This window comes from Neofelis nebulosa, chromosome 13, assembly GCF_028018385.1.
Source record: "Neofelis nebulosa isolate mNeoNeb1 chromosome 13, mNeoNeb1.pri, whole genome shotgun sequence".
NCBI classification, from domain to species: domain Eukaryota; kingdom Metazoa; phylum Chordata; class Mammalia; order Carnivora; family Felidae; genus Neofelis; species Neofelis nebulosa.
Window position 1 is genome coordinate 29393771 of NC_080794.1, and position 25464 is coordinate 29419234.

The window sequence follows — 25464 nt, forward strand, 5'->3', positions numbered from 1 at the left end:
TTAGCATCACACCGCGTACTACTTGGGGCTGACTTTCACTATTTCCAATTTCCACCATTTCCAGCTACGGAGATGATAAAAGTATGAACTTGGAGAACTAGTGTACTATACTTCTCTTCTCAGAAATCCAGTGCAAACTGCTAACATCAACAAATCTTATACCTTAACAGACTTAGATCTGCCAAGTGACTTATCTTTTATCATATGACCCCTATTTAAATCTATCTGTTCTCTTCATTAGGATCTGGTAGAGTAAATGCAAATATATGAGAAATGTGTTAAGTTATTCAGAAAAAAAGAAGGAGTTAAAACTACAACTCTTAGGGATCATACACAGAACATCTTAATTACCTAGTACTGCTAAGGAAGACAGTATGGCACCATGTACTTCACAATGATTAGCAATCATTGTTTTGCTATTCCTAAAAGGAGAAGTTTAGCTCATCTAAAAATCTAATCAGAAAAGGCAAGGGGGGCACTTGGATGACTCAGTCGGTTGAGCATCTGACTGCGGTTCAGGTCATGATCTCAGTTTGTGAGTTCGAGCCCCACATCAGGCTCTGTGCTGACAGCTCAGAGCCTGGAGCCTGCTTCAGACTCTGCCCCTCCCCCCGCTCTCTGTGTCTCTTTCTTTCAAAAATAAACAAAAACATTAAAAAAAAAGAAAAAAGGGATGAGAACATAACAAAGTGTGTTAAACAATATGGTTTGTCTACAAAAAGGGAAGTTTTAAAAGGTAACTGAGAGAAATAAGAAAATTTATCAAAAATACTAATTCTGAAAGTATTTCTATAGTTCCTTCACTAAATAGCATACTAAATACAATTTAAGCTTGTCATCAGTATTCATGGTTATCACCATCATTGATTATTCTGACTCACTCATAATTCTTAATTGATGTAAAGTGTTGTTCCCTCTCTATCAAAGCATTCCAAAAAGACAAAATTTGAGTTGTAACTATTTTTTAGTTTCTTTTGTACCCTCGTGTGCTCTCAGGTTCCCAATCTACTACCATCATCCCACGTTAAAAATTCTCCTTTTGGATTTTCCTGTTCTGTGGTAGAGGAAATCAGATTAGACAGCTTGTTGGAATTATGGTGGGACTAAGAGGCTCCCTATGAGCAAAATTTTTAGGAATAGATTTCATTCGATAAGATTTTGAACACCAGGTGTCTATTAATTACTATGTGAAGAAACTGGCAACACATATAAGAGTTTAGGCCCTTGATGATCTTAACAAGTCTGTAGGAACAGGGACTAACACAATTCACTGCAATACAGACTAAACAGAATTTTACATATGCTACAGAGGAGAGACAAAGATAGTGGGGAAGAATCTAGCTAGGTGTATTGGGAAAGGTATCACAGAAGAGGAGATATTTGAGTTGGGACTTGAGAAAAGCATGGACACCTAGAACTTTGGAACTTTAAAAATTCAAGGACACCTGCCAGGCTCTGGGAGATCAGGAAAGGACTTTCAAAAAGAAGGAAATGTAGGTGCAGGCACATACAGATGACACAGTATGGCCTATGTGGAGACGTGTAAGTACACTGGTATGAACCGAGTGAGGACAGGGGATTAGGTGAGTAGGAAGACTAAGGATTAGGTGAGTAGGAGAGCTCTGTAGTAGACCAGCAAGATGAGAATGAAAGCCTGACAATTAAGATGAGGATAGCATGGACACAGTGATGCTACAGCAGAATCAAAAATATTTGAAGGCCAATAAATAAGGGCAAATGCAGAACATAAAACATTCCCAGGTGTCTTTTTGAGTGACAAAACAGGGTAGATATGTCATGCCATTTAGCCAGGATACAGAAGGACTGGGAAGAATGACAAGGTCTAAGTGCTGAAACTTAGCACAGCAGAGAGTAGAATATATGGGTTTTACCAGCTCAATGACATCTACTGAGACGACAATTTATTTGTTTATAAATAAGTCTTATTTATAAATAATTATTTTAATATTAACATTAAATATAATTGATTTAATAAAAATTATTTTATATATATGCATCATGATAGTCTATCATTCCTGATGTTGTTGAGAACTTATAACAATTTAGAATGTCAACTGTGAATTAGAATCAACTATATATATAAAACTTTCTTGTTTATATATGTATATGCATTTAGGGATGAAAATAATATGATATATGGAATTTGCTTTAAAATAATACATAAGAAAAAAATAACAAATAAAATAATACATGAGGAGGTGCCTGGCTTGCTCGGTCAATACAGCATGACTCTTGATCTCAGGGTTGTTAAGTTTGAGCCCCATGTTGATGTAAAGATTACTTAAAAAAATAAAATCTTATTTATTTATTTGTTTGTTTGTTTATTTAATGACTGCGTGAGTGAGAGAGGGAGGGAGGAAAGAGAGAATCTTAAGCAGGCTCCATACTCAGCACGGAGCCAAATGTGGGCTGGATCCCATGAGCCTGGCTGGGATCATGACCTGAGCCGAAATCAAGAGTCAGACACTTAACAGACTGAGGCACCCAGGCATGCCCCAAAATAAAATCTTAAAAAAAAAAAAAAATGTATGAGGAACAGTAAGAGGAAACAATTTTGGCCATTTATTGGTAATTGTTAAAAGTGGATGACAGGTACATGGGAATTCATTTTACTCTTCTATGTCTGTATGTTTTAAATTATCTGAGAAAAAAGTTTTATCATATCACACTTCTGCTAAATACCCTCCAAAAGCTTCCACTTCAGTTTTAATAAGAACAAAAACCAAAGTATAATAGCCTAAAAAACCCTACTTAATCTTTCTTATTTCATTTCCTATTCATCTCTATATAGTTGTCTTCTTGTTATTCTATGAATGCTTTCATTTTAGAATCTATTTTTCTGTTCCAGCTAATACTTCCTATCAGGTTTTATTTTCCTCTATAGCACTTACAGTCTCCTAATACACTAAAATACTTACTTTGCCTGCTATTTCTTCTCACTACAAGGTAAGCTATATGAAAGCAGGAAAAATTTTTTGTTTTGCTCATGGTTGTACTTTAACTATCAGAAATAGTGCCTGGGACATAGCAGGTGCCCAATAAATATTTGTAAAACTGCATCAGTTATAGAAAAGGGGAACACATTTCTGATAGGAGAAAAACGGAGGTAAGGCAAGGTGCAAAAACAGGTTTGAGGGCAGGAAGTTAAGGGGGGTTCCTGCTTGTAACCTACATTTCCACTGTGCTGCAGGAGAAAGGTCTTCTATTAAGAGAAAAGGAGGAAGCTAAGTAGAACAGTGATAATTTAAAATAACTACTTTAGGAAATGCAAACTCAAGGAACATAGAAAAGGATGCCAACTGGTACCAAAGGATCAGCTGAGATCAGACACAATACAATGACACCAAAATACATGGGGGTATTTTTCTCCTGCTTAAGTCTTAAAGCTTTTAAGCATTTGGGGCAAGGCTTTCCAACAGAATTTTCTGTAATAATGGAAATGTTATATATTTGTATTGTCCCACATATGGCTATTTGAGTACTTGAAAAGTGGCTGGTCTAACAGACAAAATTTTAAGTTTACTTTTACTTAATTTAAATTCAAATAGTCACATGTGACTAGTGGCTATCAATAATGGGTAGTGCATTTTAAGGGTGTAAAAATGAAGAAAATAAATGGTAGAGGACTATTCTAGGATCAGAAATTAAAAGGCAGATGTGGCAGAAAGACAAAGGCATAAGGGAGTTAAAGTGTTGGTAAGAATGGCTAAAATAATATACCACAGAAGTATCTTGGCTGGAAAAAAATGAAAAGAAAACTCGAAGGGGCGCCTGGGTGACTTAGTTAAGCGTTGGACTCTTGATTTCGGTTCAGGTCATGGTATTCCAAAGTCATGGGATCGAGTCATGTGTTGGAGCCTACCTGGGATTCTCTTTCTCCCTCTCTTTCTGCCCCTTCCCTGCTCGTGCTCTCTCTCTCAAAATAAATTAGATATTAAAAAAGAAAAGAAAAGAAAGGAAAACTGGGAAAATACAGGAAATTCTCCAAATATACGACCCACCGGTAAAGTTGTAAAGTCTGTGAATGAGATTTATTTTGTCTGCTTAGGGTTTTAAGAAGTTGCTACTTCTTCCCCCCCAATTTTTTTAATGTTTATTTATTTGTCAGAGAGGGAGAAAGAGTGCAAGCAGGGGAAAGGGCAGAGAGAGAGGGAGACAGAATCTGAAGCAGGCTCCAGGTTCTGAGCTGTCAGCACAGAGCCGAACGCGGGACTTGAACTCACAAACCACGAGATCATGACCTGAGCCAAAGTAGGCACTTACCCAACTCTGCCACAGAGGTGCCCCAAAAAGTTACTTCTTCTAATGAGTCTCTTGAAAGTACACATATCATGAACTGAGATTTACCCAACCAGACCTATTTATTTTTGAACTTCTAGCATATTTATTCTCTTTATCCCCAATTCTATAGGGCATAATGTACTTCCATATACACTATCTCATAGACAATGGCAACACTATCATGAGGCAGGTATTACATATCTAATTTCATATATGAAAAATAAATTCTTAAGTGGCTACATGCTTTGCCCAACATTTCATAATTAGAAGCAGAGTTGGGATCTGAGTCCAAATTCGCCTGTTGTTCTACTACCAAATTCTGATACTTTAATAGATGTAAATGTTTTCTTCCACACCAAAGGGCCAAAATTCCCTAATAAGGAATTTTAGATACACATTTTAGATATGTGTATATATGCAAACGACTACATTGTAATCTTAAAAACAAAATTTCAAAACTTTGGCAGCTTATTATTTAATTGATGTATGCTGATTTTCCCTCTTTATTTTTAAATTTGATTCACTGTAAACTATTACTGGCACTAGGGGTGCCTGGGTGGCGCAGTCAGTTAAGCCTCTGACTTCAGCTCAGGGCATGATCTAACAGTTCATGAGTTCAAGTCCTGCATTGGGCTCTCAGCTTTCAGCACAGAGCCCACTTGGAATCTTGTGTCCCTCTCCTTCTGCCCTTCTGTCTCTGTCTCTGTCTCTCTCTCTCTCAACAAATATATATATTGGCACTAAATCAGATACAGTAATGTCCATGGAGTTTAGGGGCAAAAGGCAGAGTTACCCAAGTTGTACCATGATCGACATCGAATTCATAAAAAATTTTGGTACAAATATGTATACTTATGCCTATGTGTAGAATAAGACAGAATGGGAAAGAGGAAGTGATCAAGACCAATAAAAACAAACCAGTAGTTCTGTCTGCTCCTTTACAGCACTGGTAGTGAGCATCATTAATTAACTACACCCTTGGCCAGAGCAGAGTCTCATAATCCTTCATAACACAAACAACATGCTATTTAGATGATACCAACTAATGCCAAGTTTGCTCGACTGACATAATGTGTATGCAATAAACATTAAGAAAAATTCTCAACAATGAACTTTGTTAAGTATTGGAAGGAATCATTAACATGTGATAGAACTTAATTCCTTGAAAACAGAAGTGGATGTGGGAGAAACAAGATTAAAAAACTATCCTTCCGAGGTGCTCTAGGTATTGTGTTTTTAAAGTCTACATACTGGATAATGCCTTAAAGACCTATAAGTTTGAGGTCTATTACATACATGAGGAGGCTTTACCTATTCAGATTTTTTATTCACCCCTGTTATACAGAATTTTTCTATTTCCAGACATGGCTATTCCATGAATGGCAGTGGGGAGAGGAGTTATTAATTGGTAATAATATCATGTTATTCCCTTATAGGGTACCTGACACACAGGCAAAGAACATCTAGGAAAACATTGGATTTTTAAGATCTGTTACTATAGGTATCCCTATTTAAGTGCAAATCTGATGGAAAAACAGGACCCATTTATGATTAATAACCTCTATCAAATGACTAGGTATAAAGATCTCAAGAGAATGTGAGTGATACAAGAATTTGATCTAGAATGAAACTGGGTTGGTAGGGGAACCACTGATAGCCATGAGAAAACATCACACTCTTGAGACTCAAGAAGCAGAACTATGGTAACATTCAGAAAGGAATGACAGAAGGTGCCTGGGTGGCTCAGTTGGTTAAGCGTCCGACTTCAGCTCAGGTCATGATCTCACGGCTCATGAGTTTAGCCCCGCGTCGGGCTCTGTGCTGACAGCTCAGAGCCCAGGGCCCGCTTCAGATTGTGTTTCCTTCTCTCTACCCCGCCCCTGCTCATGCTCTGTCTTTCAAAAATAAATAAACATTAAAAAAAAATGGATACTTTAAAAAAAAAAAAAAAGAAAGGACTGACAGATACTTTCTTCTCACATTTTAGGGTGTTGGCAGTGGCTGGTCGGCCACTGTCTGGAGACCACTTCTAAGCTGATTTGACAAGACTGTTTTGAAGGTTTCTAACCTTTCCAGTTTTCTTAATCTACATCCTAATAGTTTGAAATAAAGAGGAAAGGATGTGTGAGGAAGTTTTTCTTCTATTAGCATAACAGAGATGCTAAAGACACTTAACTGTACCAACGCCAAAGATGCCTACCATCCTACAATTCATTACAAAGCAAAGAATCAAGTATCAGCAATACCTGTGACAGTTAATATCGTGTGTTACTTTGGCTAGGCTATGATGCCACAGTCTACATGTTGCTGTGAAGGTATTTTTCAAATGTAATCAACGTTTCAATCGGTAGAATTTGAGTTAAGCATATTACCCTCCATAATATGTGTCGGCCCAATCCAATCAGTTGAAAGCCTTATAAGAAAGCAAGAAGGAGGTTTTTTAAAGAGGAAAGAATTCTGCCTCCATACTGCCTTTAGATTCAAAATCAATCTTGCCAGAATTTCCAGACTGCTGGCCTGCCCTGTGGATTTCAGACTTGCCAGCCCCCACAATTACATGAATCAATTCCTTAGAACTCCTCCCTCTACTTCCTTTCTCTCTACACGTTTGGGGTGTGTGCACGTACGTACACACACACACACACACACACACACACACACACACACACACTCTATTGGTTTTGTTTTGCTAGAGAATCCTAATACAGTACTCTATTGAGAAATAATACTATTAGCTTTACATATCTCTTTCCCATCTTCTAAACCCTTGCCTTCTGAAAAAAATAAATAAAATAAAAGCAAGAAAAAGAAACAGGCAAAACTCTGGTATTACTGCATCAGTTGATTCCATAGCACAGACGCTATGAATGTGCCTCAATTTTAGAACCTTCAGCATGTAGCTATAATTATGTCTCTCCCCCTGACTTGAAAGAGAACAAAGTATTTTATCTGTCTTAAATTCCTAGTACTAGCCAAATGACTGGCAAACAGCAATAAATGAATGACTATATCTTTTTTTTTTTTTAATTTTTTTTTCAACGTTTTTTATTTATTTTTGGGACAGAGAGAGACAGAGCATGAGCGGGGGAGGGGCAGAGAGAGAGGGAGACACAGAATCGGAAACAGGCTCCAGGCTCCGAGCCATCAGCCCAGAGCCCGACGCGGGGCTCGAACTCACAGACCGCAAGATCGTGACCTGGCTGAAGTCGGACGCTTAACCGACTGCACCACCCAGGCGCCCCTGAATGACTATATCTTAAGACTGATTAGGTGTGTCAGAAAATTTCACCAGTTCAGCAGAATAATATACTTTAATTATAATTTATCTTTAGGGTTAAACAATCACTTGGACAAATTAAGCAGTTGTAGAAAAGTGAAAAAAAGTGGTACCTCAAGTAATCAACAGTGTGTACCTCAAGTTATCAACAGTGTAAGGACAGACATATAGACTAAGGAAATAGAGCAGAGAGCCCAGAAATAAAATTTTAGAATCAATGGTCAACTGATTTTCAACAAGGGTGCCAAGACCGTCCAATGGGAAAAAGACCATTCTTTTCAGTAAATGGTTCCGGGAAACTTAGATATCCACATGCAAAAGAACTAAGTTGGACCTTTACCTTATGTCCTATAAAAAAATTAATTAAGAAGGAGTCAAAGACCTAAATGTAACAACTAAAACCTCAAAATTCTTAGGAGAAATTTGTTATGATGTTGGAGTTGGTAAACATTTCTTGTATAGAATAGTAAAAGTACAGGCAACAGGAAAAAAAAAATAGGCAAGTTGGGCTTCATCAAAATTAAAAACTTTGTACATCAAAAAACACTTTTGAGAGAGAAAAGACAACACAAGAATGGGAGAAAATGTATGCAAACAATCCATATCTGATAAGGGACTGATAAAACTCCTGGCCTCAACAACAAACCAACAACTCAATTCAAAAAATAGGCAAAGAACTTCATACCCACAAGGATAGCTATTAAGAGGGCCACCTGGGTGGTTCAGTCTTTAAGCATCTGACTCCAGCTGAGGTCATGACCTCCCAGTTCAGGAGTTCGAGTCCTCCATCAGGGTCCTGTTAGTGCAGCGCCTGCTTGGGATTCTGTTTCCACCTCTCTCTCAAAATAAATAAATATACTTTAAAAAATTAAAAAAATAAAAAGTAATCTCTACACCAAAGATGGGGCTCGAAATCACAACCCCAAGATCAAGAATCACATGCTGTAATCACTGAGCCAGGCAGGTGCCCCAAGGACTCCATTACTTTCCAATTTTAATCTTGAGTAAATCTAGGACTTCAGGACACCTGTATGCACAAGAGAGAAAACTGAGCAGCTGAGAAAATAGGGAGAGTGCAAAATATCTTGAATAGCTGTTTGAGTTCTCTATCTATGGAAGGAGTGAGTCTGAAAATGATGCACAGATCTGGAGTACAGCTAGACGCCAGTGTTTGAAAAGTCTAGGGAAATTGTGCACACAATAAAATTAAGAAAAAATTTAATCTTATTATTTAGGAAGGATGTCAACTCTAAGAAAAATAACAAAGTGACAAACAATGATGCTAGCTACTGTGTGAACCGCGATGCCAAGTCACAACTTCCTTAAACCTCACTTTCTTTGCCTATAAAAATTGCTATCATATATTCTCTCCCTTCCTCATAATCCTTCTACCTTCCCCTTTCGGACTTTCATTCTCCTACACTCTATCTCTACTTTTACAAAGAAACACAAATATTAGTTCTAAAAGGTCTTGGGGGTGGGGGGCAGGTGGGCAAATTGACAATGACACACACAAGTCACATGGAAACTACTATTATGAGAAGCAAAACCTATGAGTAAGCAGAAGAAACCTGTCTGCAGAAAGGACACTGAGGAAGAGGGGAAGAAGGAATATGTGACTTGAGTTCCTGACTTTCTAGTTCCTAATTCCATTCCAAATAAGGTTCAGCTGTACTTTCCTGCTACAGATATCCATGACACTGCCTGTTGTATCTTTTTAACACCCCCACCCCCTTTTTATTTAAGCTAGTTTAAGTGGGATTCTACTTTGCCACCTATGCATTTGTAAGTTAGGCTTCTCATAGACTTGTTACGAATTAAATAAATTAATATATGTACCCTGAAAACATTACACACAATTAAGATAATACAATGTTTTCCTCATAAAGATAACATAAGGACTTACAAAAATAATGCACATGGAAACATTTTGCAAATTTTTGAACTTTACAAATGTAAAATATTAACACACTAAAATAAAATTTTGAGATTTTAAAATAATATGGCTATGCCTTAGTAAGAATTTGCAACTGGGTAAAAGGAATAAATAATATCAACCTATTTTGACTGGCAGAAAGAAACTAGAAAATCTTTCTCAATGGTAACTAGTGATGGCTTAGGATTCTTTGAATCTGGTGTCTAGAAGCATAATTTTACATACTTTAAATTCATAACAGCAGTCACAAAAAAATTACAAAGAGACTGGCAGATTTTTCAGCATATGATCATAGCAGATTTGGGACCAAGAGAGAACTATTGCAGACTGTGACTTATAAATGTTTTTAATCTGAATATTGCAGAACAGCTCATACTTGCGCCAAATTTCAGTCAAAATAACATGTTCCTGGACTCCATGGATACATTTTCAACACACCAAGTTTTGCAACCAATTTTCACAAATGAAGAACTCCCTTTTTAATGGCAGCAGAAATGCATTTAGATAAATCAACATACCTGATTTGTGGGACTTTAAGAAGCATATTTTATAATTACTTTTGAAATTATGGTGATATAAAAATCAGGTAGGTGGGACATAAAAGTACTTTTAAACAGAATGTAGTGAAAAACTACTGAATATTTAAACATTATGTACCAACTTTAAATTTTAAAAAAGCCTACTTAAATGAGGAAGTTCAGTGGACTGTTTTAGCTACTGGTTCCCCTTTTCTTGTAGTCCATCCTACTTTCTAGGCTTCAGCTTGGCTCCACTATTGCAAGCTGTCACTTTTGCCTAGAAATGGAATAAAGCCAAGTACTACACAATAGCAGCTTCCTGCTTTGGCCTGTCTTCTAGACCACCCCCAGGCCAATGCCTGCCCACAGATGCTGATCCTACCACGCCAAAAATCCACCAACAGTCAGTTCACAGCTAGGGCTATGATCCTGTATTTTTTTTTTTTTTTACACTCTTGGCAGAATATATATTCCACAATCTCACAGTTCTCGTTTTCACTGACTTTATGGCAACAAAGCACCTCTAAATTTCAATCAAATGTTAATATGAATGCAAAGGGAGTGAAAAGGGAGATGCATAAAAAAACTCAGGGACTAATTGAGAATGTGCTCAACTTCTTTCTGTCAAAATATAAATCAGAAACAGATATAGAAAAATATAGGCTAAAAGTTCTCTCAATAAGTACCATTAATACACACAATTCTGTTATTCTAATCCTGTATAATTTTGATTTGCATCTGGCACTGTCTGACTCATTAGTTTTCTCTTTTGAGATAAACCTGGAGTTAAGTCGAATGTCTCCTACCCCTGAAACTAAAATAATTAGTCAGTGATAAACTTGTTTAGGTTAATGTTGGTCAGAAATGGTTGTTTTTTTCACCTTGAGCAAGTTCACAGAACTGTTAGTGTTGAGAAGGAACTTCAAAGGTCATATAGTCCAACAACTTATTCAATGCTTAGAGGGCTTCCAAAACATAGTACTGTGTCCACATGGCTTCTCACCAGAGCCAAATAAAGAAAAACAATTCTGTAACTTCCTGAATAACACTTATGCTTTTTGAGATAAAAATAACTATCAGCAGCAAATGGAGCTTAAGACTTTCCCTGTGGGGGAAAAAAAAAAAAGGTAAGAGAGTTTTTTGGAGGGGTAGTATCACACGAGGGTTCTGTATCTTTTCTAAAACCATTTTCTTAAAATAATACTTTTAAGTCACCATAGAATCTTATCTAAATGGTGTGGGGGGGCATAGAGAAGAAACACTACTACAAAGATATGTTGTTACAAGCTGACCATGGCTTGTACAGACAGCTAACAAGTTTATCTACAATCAGATGTAGAAAGAAACGGTAAGAGATCCAGAGACAACAAATAAGACAGATTGTTAAAAGAGGTGCAGATGGTGGAAGACAAATATCCAATGGTTATGTATCATAGGAAGAGAAAGGAGTTTCAAATATCTAGATACCATCTATAAAGAGAAATAAAGAACATGTCTAATAGGTACCTTCTCCTGAGCAATTTGTATGTAGTAATAACTCCTAAATATGTCATTTCATTTAATCTTTCTAACTCTGAGGTAGAGAACAGCTTTATCTTACACATGAAGAAACCATTTATTTAGAATGCTTTAGACTTTCCCAATGTCACATAGCTAGCAAATGGCAAAGCTAGGATTTGAAACCATGTCTGCATGAACTGACTTCAAAGCTCTTTCTTAACCATTATGCTATACTGACTGTCTAGGACAAAAGACTCTAAATGAAGACCCAATCAATTAGCTGCTTCTGATGTGTATAATAACCAGATGCCACTGTTAATGTAGAAAATTTTGTTACTCTCTTGCTTCAAAGCTTCCAATGATTCATTTGGCCTACAAGATAAAATTCACTAATAACTGTACTTAACAACCCTTTTCCTCTTTTATCTGACCCCACAATACTTATTAATGTAGTGTGAGGTCTACTATTCAAAGTCAAATGCTCTTCTCCAGCTGGGCTGATCCTCTACTGTCTTCTGCATCTACCTCCTTTCCTTACTGATGGATCATACTATCCATCCTGCCAAATGTCTGGCCTTACTGTTCTTATTTTTCACTTCCATCTCCCTTCAAATGAATCCCACTCAAATTCTACTTCTTTCATGAGACTTTAACTATTTCAAGCTCTAGTGATTTCTCTTTTCTTCGTTTTCCTAGTCTTTACTATGTATTTTTGGCTCCTTAAATCGAGTCTATTTTTAATATAAGTTCTTGCTGTGAATTATAAACACCTTGAAAAAAAGTACTAGGACTTAGTATATCAATTTTTTAAACCATTAAGCACCTAGCAGGATGCTGTGCACAGGGAAACCACAGAATTTAAATAACTGTTAAATGAATGAAGTCAGCTGGGATGTTTCCAAGATCAGACATCAAAAAATTTTAAGGGTAAGTCAAAGGGAAGTAGAGTCTAAGCATAAAATTTCCATTTAAAGACTCCTTTCTGGGGAAGTATCAAGTGAGTCAATAGTCAGTGGAACACAAAGAGTTTTAGCCTCTCTCTCTGCTCTGGGCTGGTTTCTCCCTCTCTCAACTACACTGTAGATGCTCTCATTCTTGGGGGCTGGGTGCGTATGTGTGTGTTCCACTCCCATATTCTAAAAGGCATGCTTCCAGTGTTTCTTATAAATTTCTATAAAACATATCTCTTAATAGAAAGTTCAGTTATCATGAAAAAACCTAATTTCTTTCTTTAAAACAGTAACAACGACAACAACAGTTTGTTGGGCAGTATCTGGAAGTCCATTTATTTTTTTTCTTTTAGTTCATTAAATTAATGGGAAGCAGTAATTTGATACCAGGAAGAGAACAAATCAGAGAGGAATTCTGGGAAAGAAACATTTATATAACTATACTAATAAATCCTGTACCCGGCAAAAATCCCATTTCCTCTATAGGGATGTTAGTCTTAAAATGATAGACCTACACTATAAATTGAAGTGAGGGTAAAGAAAAGTTTAAAAAATATTTTTTTTCTCTACCCACCAAAGTAATACTAACATGAAGTTCTGTTTACTTCCTTCTGTAAACTATCAGTACCACCACAGTACCCTGGGGAATAAATCTGCTCATGAAATGAATTACTACCAACAAGATTTTCAAAATTTTGTCAGTAGCTCATTTATGTCAAGTGTTTAATTCAACAAAATATAACATCTGGCTAGTAACAACTAAACCAGCAGTTATTGTTCACCTTAGCTGACTGAGGACTAAATTTTACCTCACTAATATTATCTCATCTTGGTTGTAAAGCAGTTCCAAAGTCCATAGGACAATAACAAAAGTTTATAAGGAAAAAATACAGGTCTCTGCTACATTCCACTCCCAAACTACTGGTAATTTATCCTAGGCAATCATTTGAGCTATTTTTAGTAAACGAGATGTGTTGGGCAACAGCTACCTTAGGGATATTCTGAAACCAGAGCCAATAAATTTGTATCGTCAATGATGTAAAACTTATGGGTCAAAATGGACTCAAACAGGGATAACAACCTTTTCACTGAGCAATACAGAAATGACAGATACACAGATGTGACACAGTCCAGACACATTCATTAACTAAATATTTTAAGACTCTTCTCTGTTCAAGTCTTTAAGCAATTTTTAGCCCAGGTACTAAGAAAATACTGAGGTTTGCTCCACCTGTTCCCTTTTTCTTCAACCAGCAATTCACAGCACAGTAGTACTATATCTAATATTTAGTAAAGCAATTCAATGTGTACATTCTATGATGACAGAAACTGCAGCATTAATAGTCCTATCCCTAAACTTTTATCACTTTATTATGACCCAGAATTTCAAAAAGGATCTTTCCTTCAGGTCTGTGATGAATCTACCTTATAGTAGGAAAAATACCTCATTACTACAATGAATTTTAATACACAAGAAGACAAACATAGGGTATAAAGTTGAACAAGCACATTCTGCTTCAAATCTCTAATGGTTTTAAAGCAGTGCCCTTGGTATTATCCCTTTATTACATTTAAAAACAAAGAGAATCGTGATCCCTAGAAAATACTGGACTAACAAGCCAGACCAACCCAGATTTGTTGAGATGAGTCATGTACAATTTTCAGGTAAGAAATAATCTCTTCTATATCCTCTATGAAGCAACCAACCTGAAAACTGCAGGTGTGTGCATGGCCAGAAGCCAAAATTCTGAACAAGATGATTTCAAAATCATGCTAAGAGTTCAATGTTCATATTTCATTATCAAACTTTTTTACATGAACTTGATAAAAAACTTCAAATTTTAATGTTTTTTAAAATTTTCTGTAATCACCCTCCAAAGAAAAGCAACCATACCACACAAAAATAATAGCAATTAACAAAACAAAAACAAAACCCCAAACTATGAAAGGCATCTTTCAGAATCAATAATTTGATTTTTTCCTCCTTCTTCCCAGCCAGTTGAAAGACAGAGTAGAATGTGCAGAGTTCCCTCCTACTTCCTCTCTTTTCCCTTCCCCCTCTACTTCAAAGAAAGTTAACTGCAGCCAGGCATGATCAGGAAATCTGAAAGGAGGAAGCAGAAACTCATTTGTGTGCATAAGGAAGGAAAAAAAACAGAATTAACAATACCATGCTGCTACAGTGACCTAATTAATATGCATAGATTATATTATTTAGAAGATATTGGTTTGGTTTTTCTCCTCATTCAAGTTTCTTTCCAAAAGAGTGAAAACTACGATTGTACCCCAATTTCCCAACTACATGCCACCTAAAAAAGTGACCAGATTAACTTTAATACGTGGCATGTGATACTCAATGCACTGAAATCAGAGGTTAAGTGTAGGATTCAAACCAGTGACCTAAAAGTGAAATGATCTATATTCATCTTGGTTTCCTAACCACTACCTTAAATAATGTTACTTTCCTGATATATCAAAAAATAGGGCTGTACAACTATATAAAGGAAATTAAAGGGAGCATACTACTACAGAATAAAATGCTGAGAATGCAAGGAGAAAGATGGTAGGTGGGAATTCCCACTATAAAAACATTTGTGAGAATTTTTAGAACAAAAGTTATGTGTACTCATCACTCCATACACAAAGGCCATTTCTAAGGAAGGTTTTCCTCCATCACACTTAAGAAGTCTATAAAGGGTAATTAACATCTAGATTCAGAAGAAATTGCCTCATGCAATTTAAAGAAATGAGAAAAAAATAAGGAGAACATTTAAAAAACGTGTTCAATTTTCCCCCAAACTCCCTTTGACTTATATAAGGTTACCCTAAAGTTAAGATATGTCAAGACACTATTTACAAAATCTATGCCAGTAACAGCTGCCATGTTTAAGATGCCAAGGAATTTAATGTACTGTTTGGACAAGTGGTTAGAGAAAAGCATTCTGGGATAAAGCCACTCTAATTACATGAACTCTAAAATTGTTTCCTTTATTGTGAATGTAGCTAGCTATATTTCACAAACTCATCTAAATAAATAAATTTGAAAAACTAGACTGAGCCATCTTAGGTATAGTACATTTTCATTCAAAATGTTACAATAGGTGTCTATCATTTACGTATTAGAGAAAATATCCTTACATTTTTTTTAACCAGATTAATAAGACACTAAATCTATTAAAATACACATAAAATAGCTCTATTATAGATCAGCTATTACTTTTAAAACTCCTAAGAAATTCTAAAATTAAGGTATGCTGGATCCCTGAATCAAGTGCTGTTAGTATAATTCCTTCTGATTTTTTAAAACTGAGAACTCAGATTTGTGAAAGACAAATGGTTAAAAAGGTCAAGAGAAATCACTTCACCTTTAGAAGACACAGTATTCTTCTAGGTTAGAGATCAACTGGCCTATACTAGCAGAGCAATACAAACAGCTTACTAACAAAGACAATCATACAGTTCACCAAATCAAATAAGACTTTAGCTCTTGTGGTTTGTTTTTTAAATAAAATTATGTAATTAATCAGAATCTAAAAGCTTAACATGTAAAAAACAAAAAGTCACCCCAAAACCCCTATAAAATGTTAGCACATTCTTTCAATGATTATAATTTTAATAAACATGTTGTGGAGTTTTAGGCCACCTGGCAAAAGAGTTTATTTTTAAAAGTAATTTCTACATAATGATTTCACTTCTCTAAATCAAATCCAAGCTGAAACTTCCAAAGTGCTGCTAATCAGCAACCACAAAATTAAAACATTAAGGGCTGGGAGGTTCCTTTGATTTTACTAGACTCATCCAGTCTAATTCCCACTAAAAGACTGTTAGAAATGAAATTATAATAAGGCCTAGAGTTAAGCTAAATGGCATTCACAATTATAAACAAAACAAAATAAAACCCAAGGGAAAAGCTCAACACCTCCAATATTATACTGGAACTTGCTATGAATTTTTAGCTATAAATACTGTAAACAAAGAACAAAAAAGCTAACAGTACAAAAACTAGGTCATTTAATGAAATAAGAAAAATAATGTGAAAGGACAAAGAATATCTTTGTAGACTTCAAAATAACATTTAACTCAGGTACTATCATCCCATTCTGGTAGATCTAACAGAAGATGCACATAACTACTCTAATTCCCTAAGTATTATAACTCCACACACAACAAATCACTGCTCATTAACTCAGCTCTTGTTCTTTCCATGGAAACGATGCCTCTATATTTTATTTTCGGAAAACAGTAACTATTCTGAAATGAAATAGGAGTACTGACTTTCAGCTCCATTAAAAAAAAACAAAAAACGTCAAGCTAGTTCACTCATCCTTTCTTTCAATGCAATTATATTATTTTAATCACTTAAGTAAAAAATGCATGAAAGAGATTTAATTCAGTCTGAAATCCAAATATATAAAGAAAACAAACTGCTGTTCATTTTTACTTATACCTTAAGAAACTAACCGACAACTTCACTAGAAATTTTAAAACTCAGTCTATTTTTGATAGGAGTTTCTTCACATGATTTCTATCTTAAGGTCTACTAGAAAATATTTTTCCAATTAAATGTATTTGTATTCAGACTGTAACTGGGAACTAAAATTTAGAAAATGAACAATACAATTAATGACAGTCTAATGGAAACTTCTCAGTTAAAAAGAAAAAGAACTACTATTACTATATGCATAAACATTAATCTCATTTAATTACATTAATTGACCCAATTCTTAATCTTTAGAGCTTGGAGAAAAGGTAATTTATACTAATATCTAACCAGTTATTTTCTAACAATGAACATTATTTATAATGGTAGGGACTTAATTTTGCTCACTTGTGTATTCCCAGTGACAGAATGCTGCCTGGCTCATAGTTAAGTTCTCGGTATATAAATCTGTTGACTGGATAAATTAACCATTTATCCTATAATTAAAATTTATTGAAAGCACTGGGTTTCTTGCACACTACATATTAGTTCAAACTGACTATTTAAAAGAATATCTACATTACCAGTGAAGTTTAAAGATTAGCTAACTTTTAAAAGCAACCTAAAATTTCTTACCTGGTAGGGTTGAAAGGCACTATCTTCAGTTAAAAAATCCAGTTGTTTATCTACAAGGAATTCTACCGCAGTGATTGAACTGGGTATACTTTTTTCAACCAGGGGTTTGAAAGTCTGGTAAAAGAAAAAAAATTTATAATGGTTATTTTCTGGGTTTTATATTCAAATACGAAGGGTATATATGAATACAACGTATAAATGTCATTATTACAATGGTTTTAGGATACCAATTAACATTAGTTTTTATATTATAATCTAAATGCTTTTATCCATACAATATTTTGTATTTGAAAGGAATGAAGTAGATGTAGAGGTTGTTTATTTTAAAAATCAAATATACATGGTGTATAAAAATTTCTAAGATAAAAAAAGAAATTGCTTCTCAAATAATAAACTTGGTAGAAGAGCATTCTACTCCAACTCTCTTTTAAAAAAATATTAAGTATTAATCTTTATAAAAACAGAGCAGGTACAGTTTATAGTTATTTTTTTCCTAGCTCATTCACATCAAGGATTTTAAATGATCAGGATGCATCTGGTCTTTTAACTCCACCCCGTGTACTACCCCACCCCCGCCCCTGCCCCTGCCCCAAGCACAAATAAAAATCCAGCTGCTTCAGTGAGAGCAGCGTGGGGGAAGGGAAGCAGGAAAAGAGGGAGGTAAGAAGTATTACACAAAATCCACCTCTCAGTCCAGACTCTAGTACTTTAAAAATCAAACGAAGGCACAAACAAACCAAAAATAGAGGATCCATGGTGATTTGATTATTTTAAAGAACACCGGCTCATCTTTTACATAAAGGAGTTTTTAACCTATATCTTGGGGTAGGGTGGGAGTGAGGGAGGCGGAAGAGGAAGGAAGGAAACAAACGCACTATGTATGCATTTTTTTAATTACTGTCACACTTTCGAAGCAGAAGCAGCTTGAATAAAAACCCAAGTGTCATATCCTCGGTACTTTTGTAAAAACTTAACATATAATGGCTTTACTATTATAAAAGAATCAAAGTTTGGAAAATGGAATTAACCAACTTAGTTTATAAATTACCTATAGAACATGGAGAAATCTTTCTTGTTAGAAGATTTGGTTTGAATGCAAACCAAAGCTTTTGGCCACAGACAGTAAAAATGCCCAGGAGATTCAAAGCCATTGTGTTTCCCCTTCTCTTATTAGGTCTTAAAGAAATCTAACATCCTGCTAATCACAACTAATATGCACTCTGGGGAAAAAGTTTTCAAGATCTTTAGTTCAGAGTGGCTCTTAAGGAGTTAATTTCTGTATTTAAGAAATTCCTTTTAAAGCTTTCGATTTGATTCATTGAGTAGTCTGTAACTGTTAAACACATGGGGGAAAAAATAAGCATTTTAAAGAAAACTTAATTTCTACACGATACCATGAACTTAGAAATAATATCTTCCTTCCAAAATTAAAATAACATGAAAAAAATCCTCTTACATTCCCACTTATTTTCAGTATTTATAATTAGAAAATCGAACCACAGTAATAAGTTCTTTCCTCCCCAGTCAGTCCTAAGGCTAACCTTTTAAGTACTACATATGTATCAGGAGTATTCTTATCTGGGTGAGAAATTACATTTCAAAACAGACATTCTCCCATTATTTAGCTATCTCCTGCTACTGTGGCCATCTAGCAAGTTTCCATTTACCAAGACTAAATTCCTAAGATTATTTCATAAAATCCTATTATTTTACCTAACAAGTGACTGAAGTTTTGTAAGGAATTCAAGAGCATTTATCTTATTTAGACTTTAAAATGCCTACCACTATGTGATTGACATGAAATACGTAATATTTTTCATATTATATCTTGGTTTAGTTTTTAGTAAACTAGAAAACATTGGCACCTTTTCAAGACTTGATTTAATCCTTGAACTTTATTCAAATGCTCTATTTCTTTTCAAACAGTACCATGTCAGGTCAACTCGGGAAGGTTAACAAAAAGGTCCACAAAAGCTATTATCTAAGTGGCTAAAGGTACAATTCAATTAAGTAGGATTTGAAAAAGAAGTAAACTCCTGTCTGAGTGCCTCTTTCTTACGCAAATAATACAGGTGGTTTGCATTTCCTATGAGACCTAGTCATTTTATAATATGAAAAACATTCTTGTGAAGAAAATCTCTCAGAACTCAGCTATTTAAGGTAGGTCAGAGTGCTAAGGGTAAATTTTAACAGGCCAACTAATCATGATTTAAATTACTAAGTTTAGTTTCTAGGCTAAAATAAAAAAAAAAAATTCTCTTAAGGTAACTAATTGAAAGCCATTAGGAGAATTTAGCTACCAGAAATGTTAAAAAAATTAGTTTATAAAGGTCTATTTTGATAATACTCATGTACAAATGGAGGTCAAGTGTATACATGCTTCTTAAAATAGTATTAAATAGGGCCACAACTTGCAAATTTTAAAATGTACAAATTATATTTAAGCTACAAATATGTTCCAAGCAAGTGCTGATAAACACTTTTACAGTACTTTGAAAGAAATGTTCCAATATGTATTAAATAAACAACCCTGAAAATGTGTGATTTTTACTACTTTATGGAAAAATTAAAGACAAACGACATATGTAATTAAGTAGTTAAAAAACACTGATTTTTTTTGAAGTGGAAATCAACGATGTAACCATTATTAGTATTTGTATCCAAGTCAAACACATTTCAAAGACATATTAGTTTAAAAAATAAAAAAATATTTAAATAAAGTGAATGGATCCTACAGCTTTTAAGATGATTCTGTAGTAAATATTTCACGGGTCTAGGTGTACTGGAATGTAAAGAAACTAGAACTCATACATAACTAATTCAAGACTCTAAAGATACATCATTCTATGAGGAACTTCCACAGCCCAAGGGGAAGCAATGAGCTACCATCTGATGAAAGTCACAGAATATGGCCCTAATCACAAAAAGACTATTATTCGAATGCTGAAAAAAGCCTTTGAAAATTTAAATAAAAATTACTAATTTAAAATCAAATAATCATAATTGGAAAAAAAACTTTTGTAATTTTATTAATGGATTAAGAGTTCCTTTAAGGTCTCTTTGTCTGTGTTAACGATACTTTAAAAATAGTCTAAAGCTAAAATAAATACTTAGTTGAGAGCCTGCATTTCTAGTAGGGCCTACACCACGCTATAGGAAGAATGCTTAGAACAACTGTATCCTGTTTGGGGCTCCATGCTGCACCACATTCCATTCACATGAGGAAGAGGAGAACAGATGAGCCCTCCTCAAAAAAACATTTTTAAAATAAATCAGCTACAGCTCTCAAACATAACTCAGCTGCTCAAACAAACCACGTTAAAGCTCACATTTAACGTTTAACTAGAAATTCATGGAGTTTATGTCTGCAGTCTGAGTTTTTAACAACCTCCAGTTAACATTTAACAATTCCTTTTCCAAGTTAAAAAAAAATCATGCTCATTAACTACAAAAATCTGATATAAGCTTTACTAAGGGAAAATAAGGAAGCAGAAAACTAAGCAACATTTTAGAAGTCAAGGTTTAGTCTACACACACACACACACGCACACACACACACGCACACACACACACAAAGACTGGAGTGACTTGAAAGAACAAAGTCCAAATTCCCACCCAAGCAGGTCTATTGAAAAACACGATACTGTTAGAAAACAAGTTGGGGGTGGGGACTGGAATACACCACACAAAAAACCCTCACAAAACAAACACCCTCACTTCCCTTAAAACACTATATTCTAAAAATGCTAATCTGAAACATTTCTGCTCTAATACTTTAAACAAACTCTAGTTTTTAATCTTTTTACAGTGTTATGAAATTACTAAACACACAATAATTCCTTCTAAACAAACGAGATAGTTAAAATTTCTTAAAACTAAGAACACTAAGGCTCGATCAATAAAAGGCAGTGACCTTAATTCCTAAGGCTGAGAAGTAAAACCAAATGTAAATTAAGACAAAAGAAAAAAGGAAGCAGAAAAATACAAACCGTACTTTGTTCTTTAAAATTTTTAAGTATCTTTAAATCTCAGAAATCCACGACACCGCTCTAAAGGTCAAGAAGTAGCTGACATTTCCATTTCACTCTTGAGCAGGATTTTTTATCTAGCCTAAATACTTCTTTCGTCTTCAAAAATCACAGGCAAATGGCTCTCAAACCAAGCATTTCTGAGCTCACTTGCAGCGTCGTCATTGTATAGGAAGAAAAGCCAAGACCACAGAACGAAGCAGAGCTGTAACCTAACAAGTCTCCGACGAGCAAATGACGATTTTCTGTCTGCTCTGGCTCAGCCCTGGCAGCGATGAGGATTACAACTCGCTCTTTGTCATCAGCACTGTGGTGTTAACGACTAAGAAATCCTGCAGCTGAAGCACTACTGCATCCTCCGATCTGGGTCAGGATAATTTCTCCCGAGGTCGCTTACATAACCAGTGAGATACTCCAAATAGAGAGAACAGCCATCCATCAGCTAGAGAAAGCCTTTCCCACTGTACTCTGTCTGCGTGGAAACACACTGCAGTAGCTTCCAACAGTGCAGACACCCAAATGAGAAAGACTACTTGGCTTAGGGCACACTGAGAGAAGGGAAGGGGCGGTGCTCTGTAAACTGTAACTAATCCCCCGTCACAGGTGCTGATGGAGTCACTTCCAGCACGAGTCACATTACTGGTGATTACTCATTTGGCTGCGGCCATAGAGACTGGCTCATAATTTTAACAACAGACAAAGACAGACTAGTGGTGAGACGGAGACCTCAAGTTTACTGTCTCTTTCAGTAAAGCAAATGCAAATACAAAGTTTTTGCTTTCCAGATTTACCAAGGTGAGAAAGTGCAGAAAACAAATAATATGTAAACATCTCTCAAGTTGGCAAAAATGAAGTATAACATTAAACCACTGAAAATACTTTGTTTTAGAGTACCTATTTTTAGTTTAATCATTTGTCCTTAAATATATAGTGCCATAAAAAATTCTCAGGAAAAAGAGTTATAAACATTTTTGGATTAACAGTCTAAATGAAATCAAATGACAACAACACTTGAAAGGAAAACTGGTAATATTTATTTTAGCAGATTTAAAAAGATACTCCTGTAACATTTTTTTTCTTTAGGAAAACAATCTAGACAATTCACAGTTATAAAAATCTGTAAGTTGAAACCATAAAATATATTTTTCTGATGTGTTACCTAACATATGCTCTTAACTTCTTTCTAATCTCGAATTATATTGTCCAATATGGTGGCCACTAGATACACATGGCTACTCAGCACCAGAAATGAGGTAAGCCTAGATTCAGAAGTGTGCTGTAGGTATAATATACACACTGAATTTGAAAAAAGAATGTTAAATATCTGTGAGTATAAGAAAACACTTATTTTTAAATGACGTGAATGTTCTTTTATTATAAATTTGATATCTTGCAGATATCAAACACAGATATCTCCCAATTTTATTTAAAGATTTTATTTTGGGGGCATCTGTATGGCTCAGTCGGTTAAGCGTCCAACTTCGGTTTAGGTCAGGATCTCAGTGAGTTTAAACCCTGCATAGGGCTCTCTGCTATCAGCACAGAGCCTGCTTCTGAACCTCTGTCCCCACTGCCCCCCTGCCTCTCTGCCCCTCCCCTGCTCTCTCTCTCTCTCAAAAATAAACATTTAAAAAAGAAGTTAAAAAAATTTTATTTTTAAGTAATCTTCACACTCAACATGGGGCTTGAACTCAACAACCAAGAGCCACATGCTACACTGAGTGAATCAGCCAGGCACCCCTCAATTTTAATAAACCTAAAAATTGACATTTTTTTTCATACAGCATATCCAACCAGTTCATCAAATCATATTAAGAGAAAAACTTCCCAGGGCGCCTAGGTGGCTCAGTCAGTTGGATTGAGCATCCAACTCTTGATCTGGGCTCAGGTCCTGGGTTCGAGCCTCAAGTCAGGCTCTATGCTGACAGTGCAAAACCTACTTGGAATTCTCTGAGAGAGAGAGAGAGAGAGAGAGAGAGAGAAAGAAAGAAAAAAACTTCCCACCACCAGCCAATGCCCTGACTCTCTACACCTATTCCAGATGTACCAGTTTCATTTCACAGAAAACATCAGGTTCACTACTGAAAAGATATTTTCAATTTAGTATATGGTACATGACTGACTGTACCTACAAAACTCTCAACCTTTTTTTGTTGTTTTAAGGATAAAAGAGATGGATAATGATTATTCTAAAAATATTAGTAAGATACAACTTTAAAAGACTAATAGTACTAAAATACAACTTTAGAACAAAGTTTTGTTTTGTTTTGTTTTTTACATTTATTTATTTTTAAGAGACAGAGTGCAAGTTGGGGAGGGGCAGAGAGAATGAGACACAGAATCCAAAGCAGGCTCCAGGCTCTGAGCTGTCAGCACAGAGCCCAATGCAGGGCTCAAACAGTGAGATCATGACCTGAGCTGAAGTCAGACGCTTAACCTACTGAGCCATGCAGGTGCCCCTAGAACAGTTTTTTTTTTTAATAAATCAACTGCATATTACATCATACACACCATTCCAATAATTCATTCATAATCACTTCACACATGAATATAAAACATACATGAAAAGAATTCACAATGTCATTTACAAAAAAGCCCACAACAACTGGATAAATATGACAGTTTTATTCTGACCCTCCAATAACACAAGAAACATCAAATGTTTAATTCAGGCTATTATATTATAAAACATCACATTTTAAATACATTTCACACTACATTTCTACAATTTCTTGTTCATTAGAGAATGAGTTTAATACTTCATAGGATTCATCTTACAAGCTCACGTAAATTCAGGTTTGACTGTATATAACGTATACTTAGAAACAGCTGTCTTTGCTCCTCAAATACTATCCGTCCCCCTACAGAATCAAACAGCACATAGAACTACAGTTAGCTAACAATCCACCTGCCACGATATTTATATATTCCTAGTGACATAAAATGCAATATTTTTTTACATGTTTATTTATTTTTGAGAGACAGAGAGAGTGTGTCAGAGTGCAAGCAAGGGACGGACAGAGAGAGAGAGGGAGACACAGAAAGCAAAGCAAGCTCCAGGCTCTGAGCTGTCAGCCCAGAGCCCGACGTGGGACTTGAACTCACAAGCAGTGAGATCCACGACCTGAGCTGAAGTCGTAAGCTTAATCAACTGAGCCACCCTGGTGGCCCAAATGCAATAATTTTTTAAAAATAAAAATAAGTAACATTAGTAAAGAAAAACCATTCATTTTTATTTCATACTATATCATGGCTGAATTAAATACTTCTCCATTAGGATAAAGAAATACTATAAGTCAACTTTCAATGCAAATGAGCGGGGCACAAAGATGCAACTAGTTGAAAGCCATAAATATCTTTTTAATATCTATTTAATAAATTGGGCTTGACATACAGTTTAAAAAATGTTTTTAAATATTTTTAAAAACATATGAATGTGAGTTTGGTCTGGTACTCTGGTAACAGAGTATTAGTATTTCTAACACAAATAAAAACAGTGAAATAACAATATAGAGAACATACTTGGTAGCAAGCATATAATAAATTGCTCAGCTTTTACATCAAATCTCCTTAATTTTTCTCTTGTTCTTAGAACTCCTTAGGGATGGTAGATGCCACCTTTCAGACAGCAAAAAGCACCATTTTGAGGAGAGCAGCATTTTGGGCCTTTAGATTGGTTGTTCTTATGGGTTATATCTTAATGGATTAAGGTAGTAAGCTGAACAGTTATTGCTAATTTTTCTTTTCTTTCATTTCTCCCCCTCCCCACCTGCCTTTTTTTTTTTTTTTTTTGGTTGGGTGAAGATGGGGGGGCAAAAAGTTTTCTCTGGCAGCTAAACCAGGCTAGAGGAAGAGGAAACTACTCCAGTTACTGCCCAGAAATACACATGTCTGACT

General features: G+C 35.3%; 1 protein-coding gene across 5 annotated transcripts in view; it reads right to left on the minus strand.

The window, feature by feature from the left end:
• The window catches only part of JMJD1C (jumonji domain containing 1C), a 264455-nt gene that overhangs the window by 69428 nt on the left and 169563 nt on the right, over positions 1-25464 (minus strand). For 4 of the 5 annotated variants that reach the window (XM_058696459.1, XM_058696457.1, XM_058696458.1 and 1 more), the window contains exon 3: positions 17540-17653. In XM_058696459.1, the coding sequence (XP_058552442.1) occupies positions 17540-17653 (114 nt within the window). Of the gene's footprint in view, positions 1-17539; positions 17654-21533; positions 22110-25464 lie in introns of those variants that run through there. The other variant, XM_058696461.1, reaches the window with a different exon arrangement.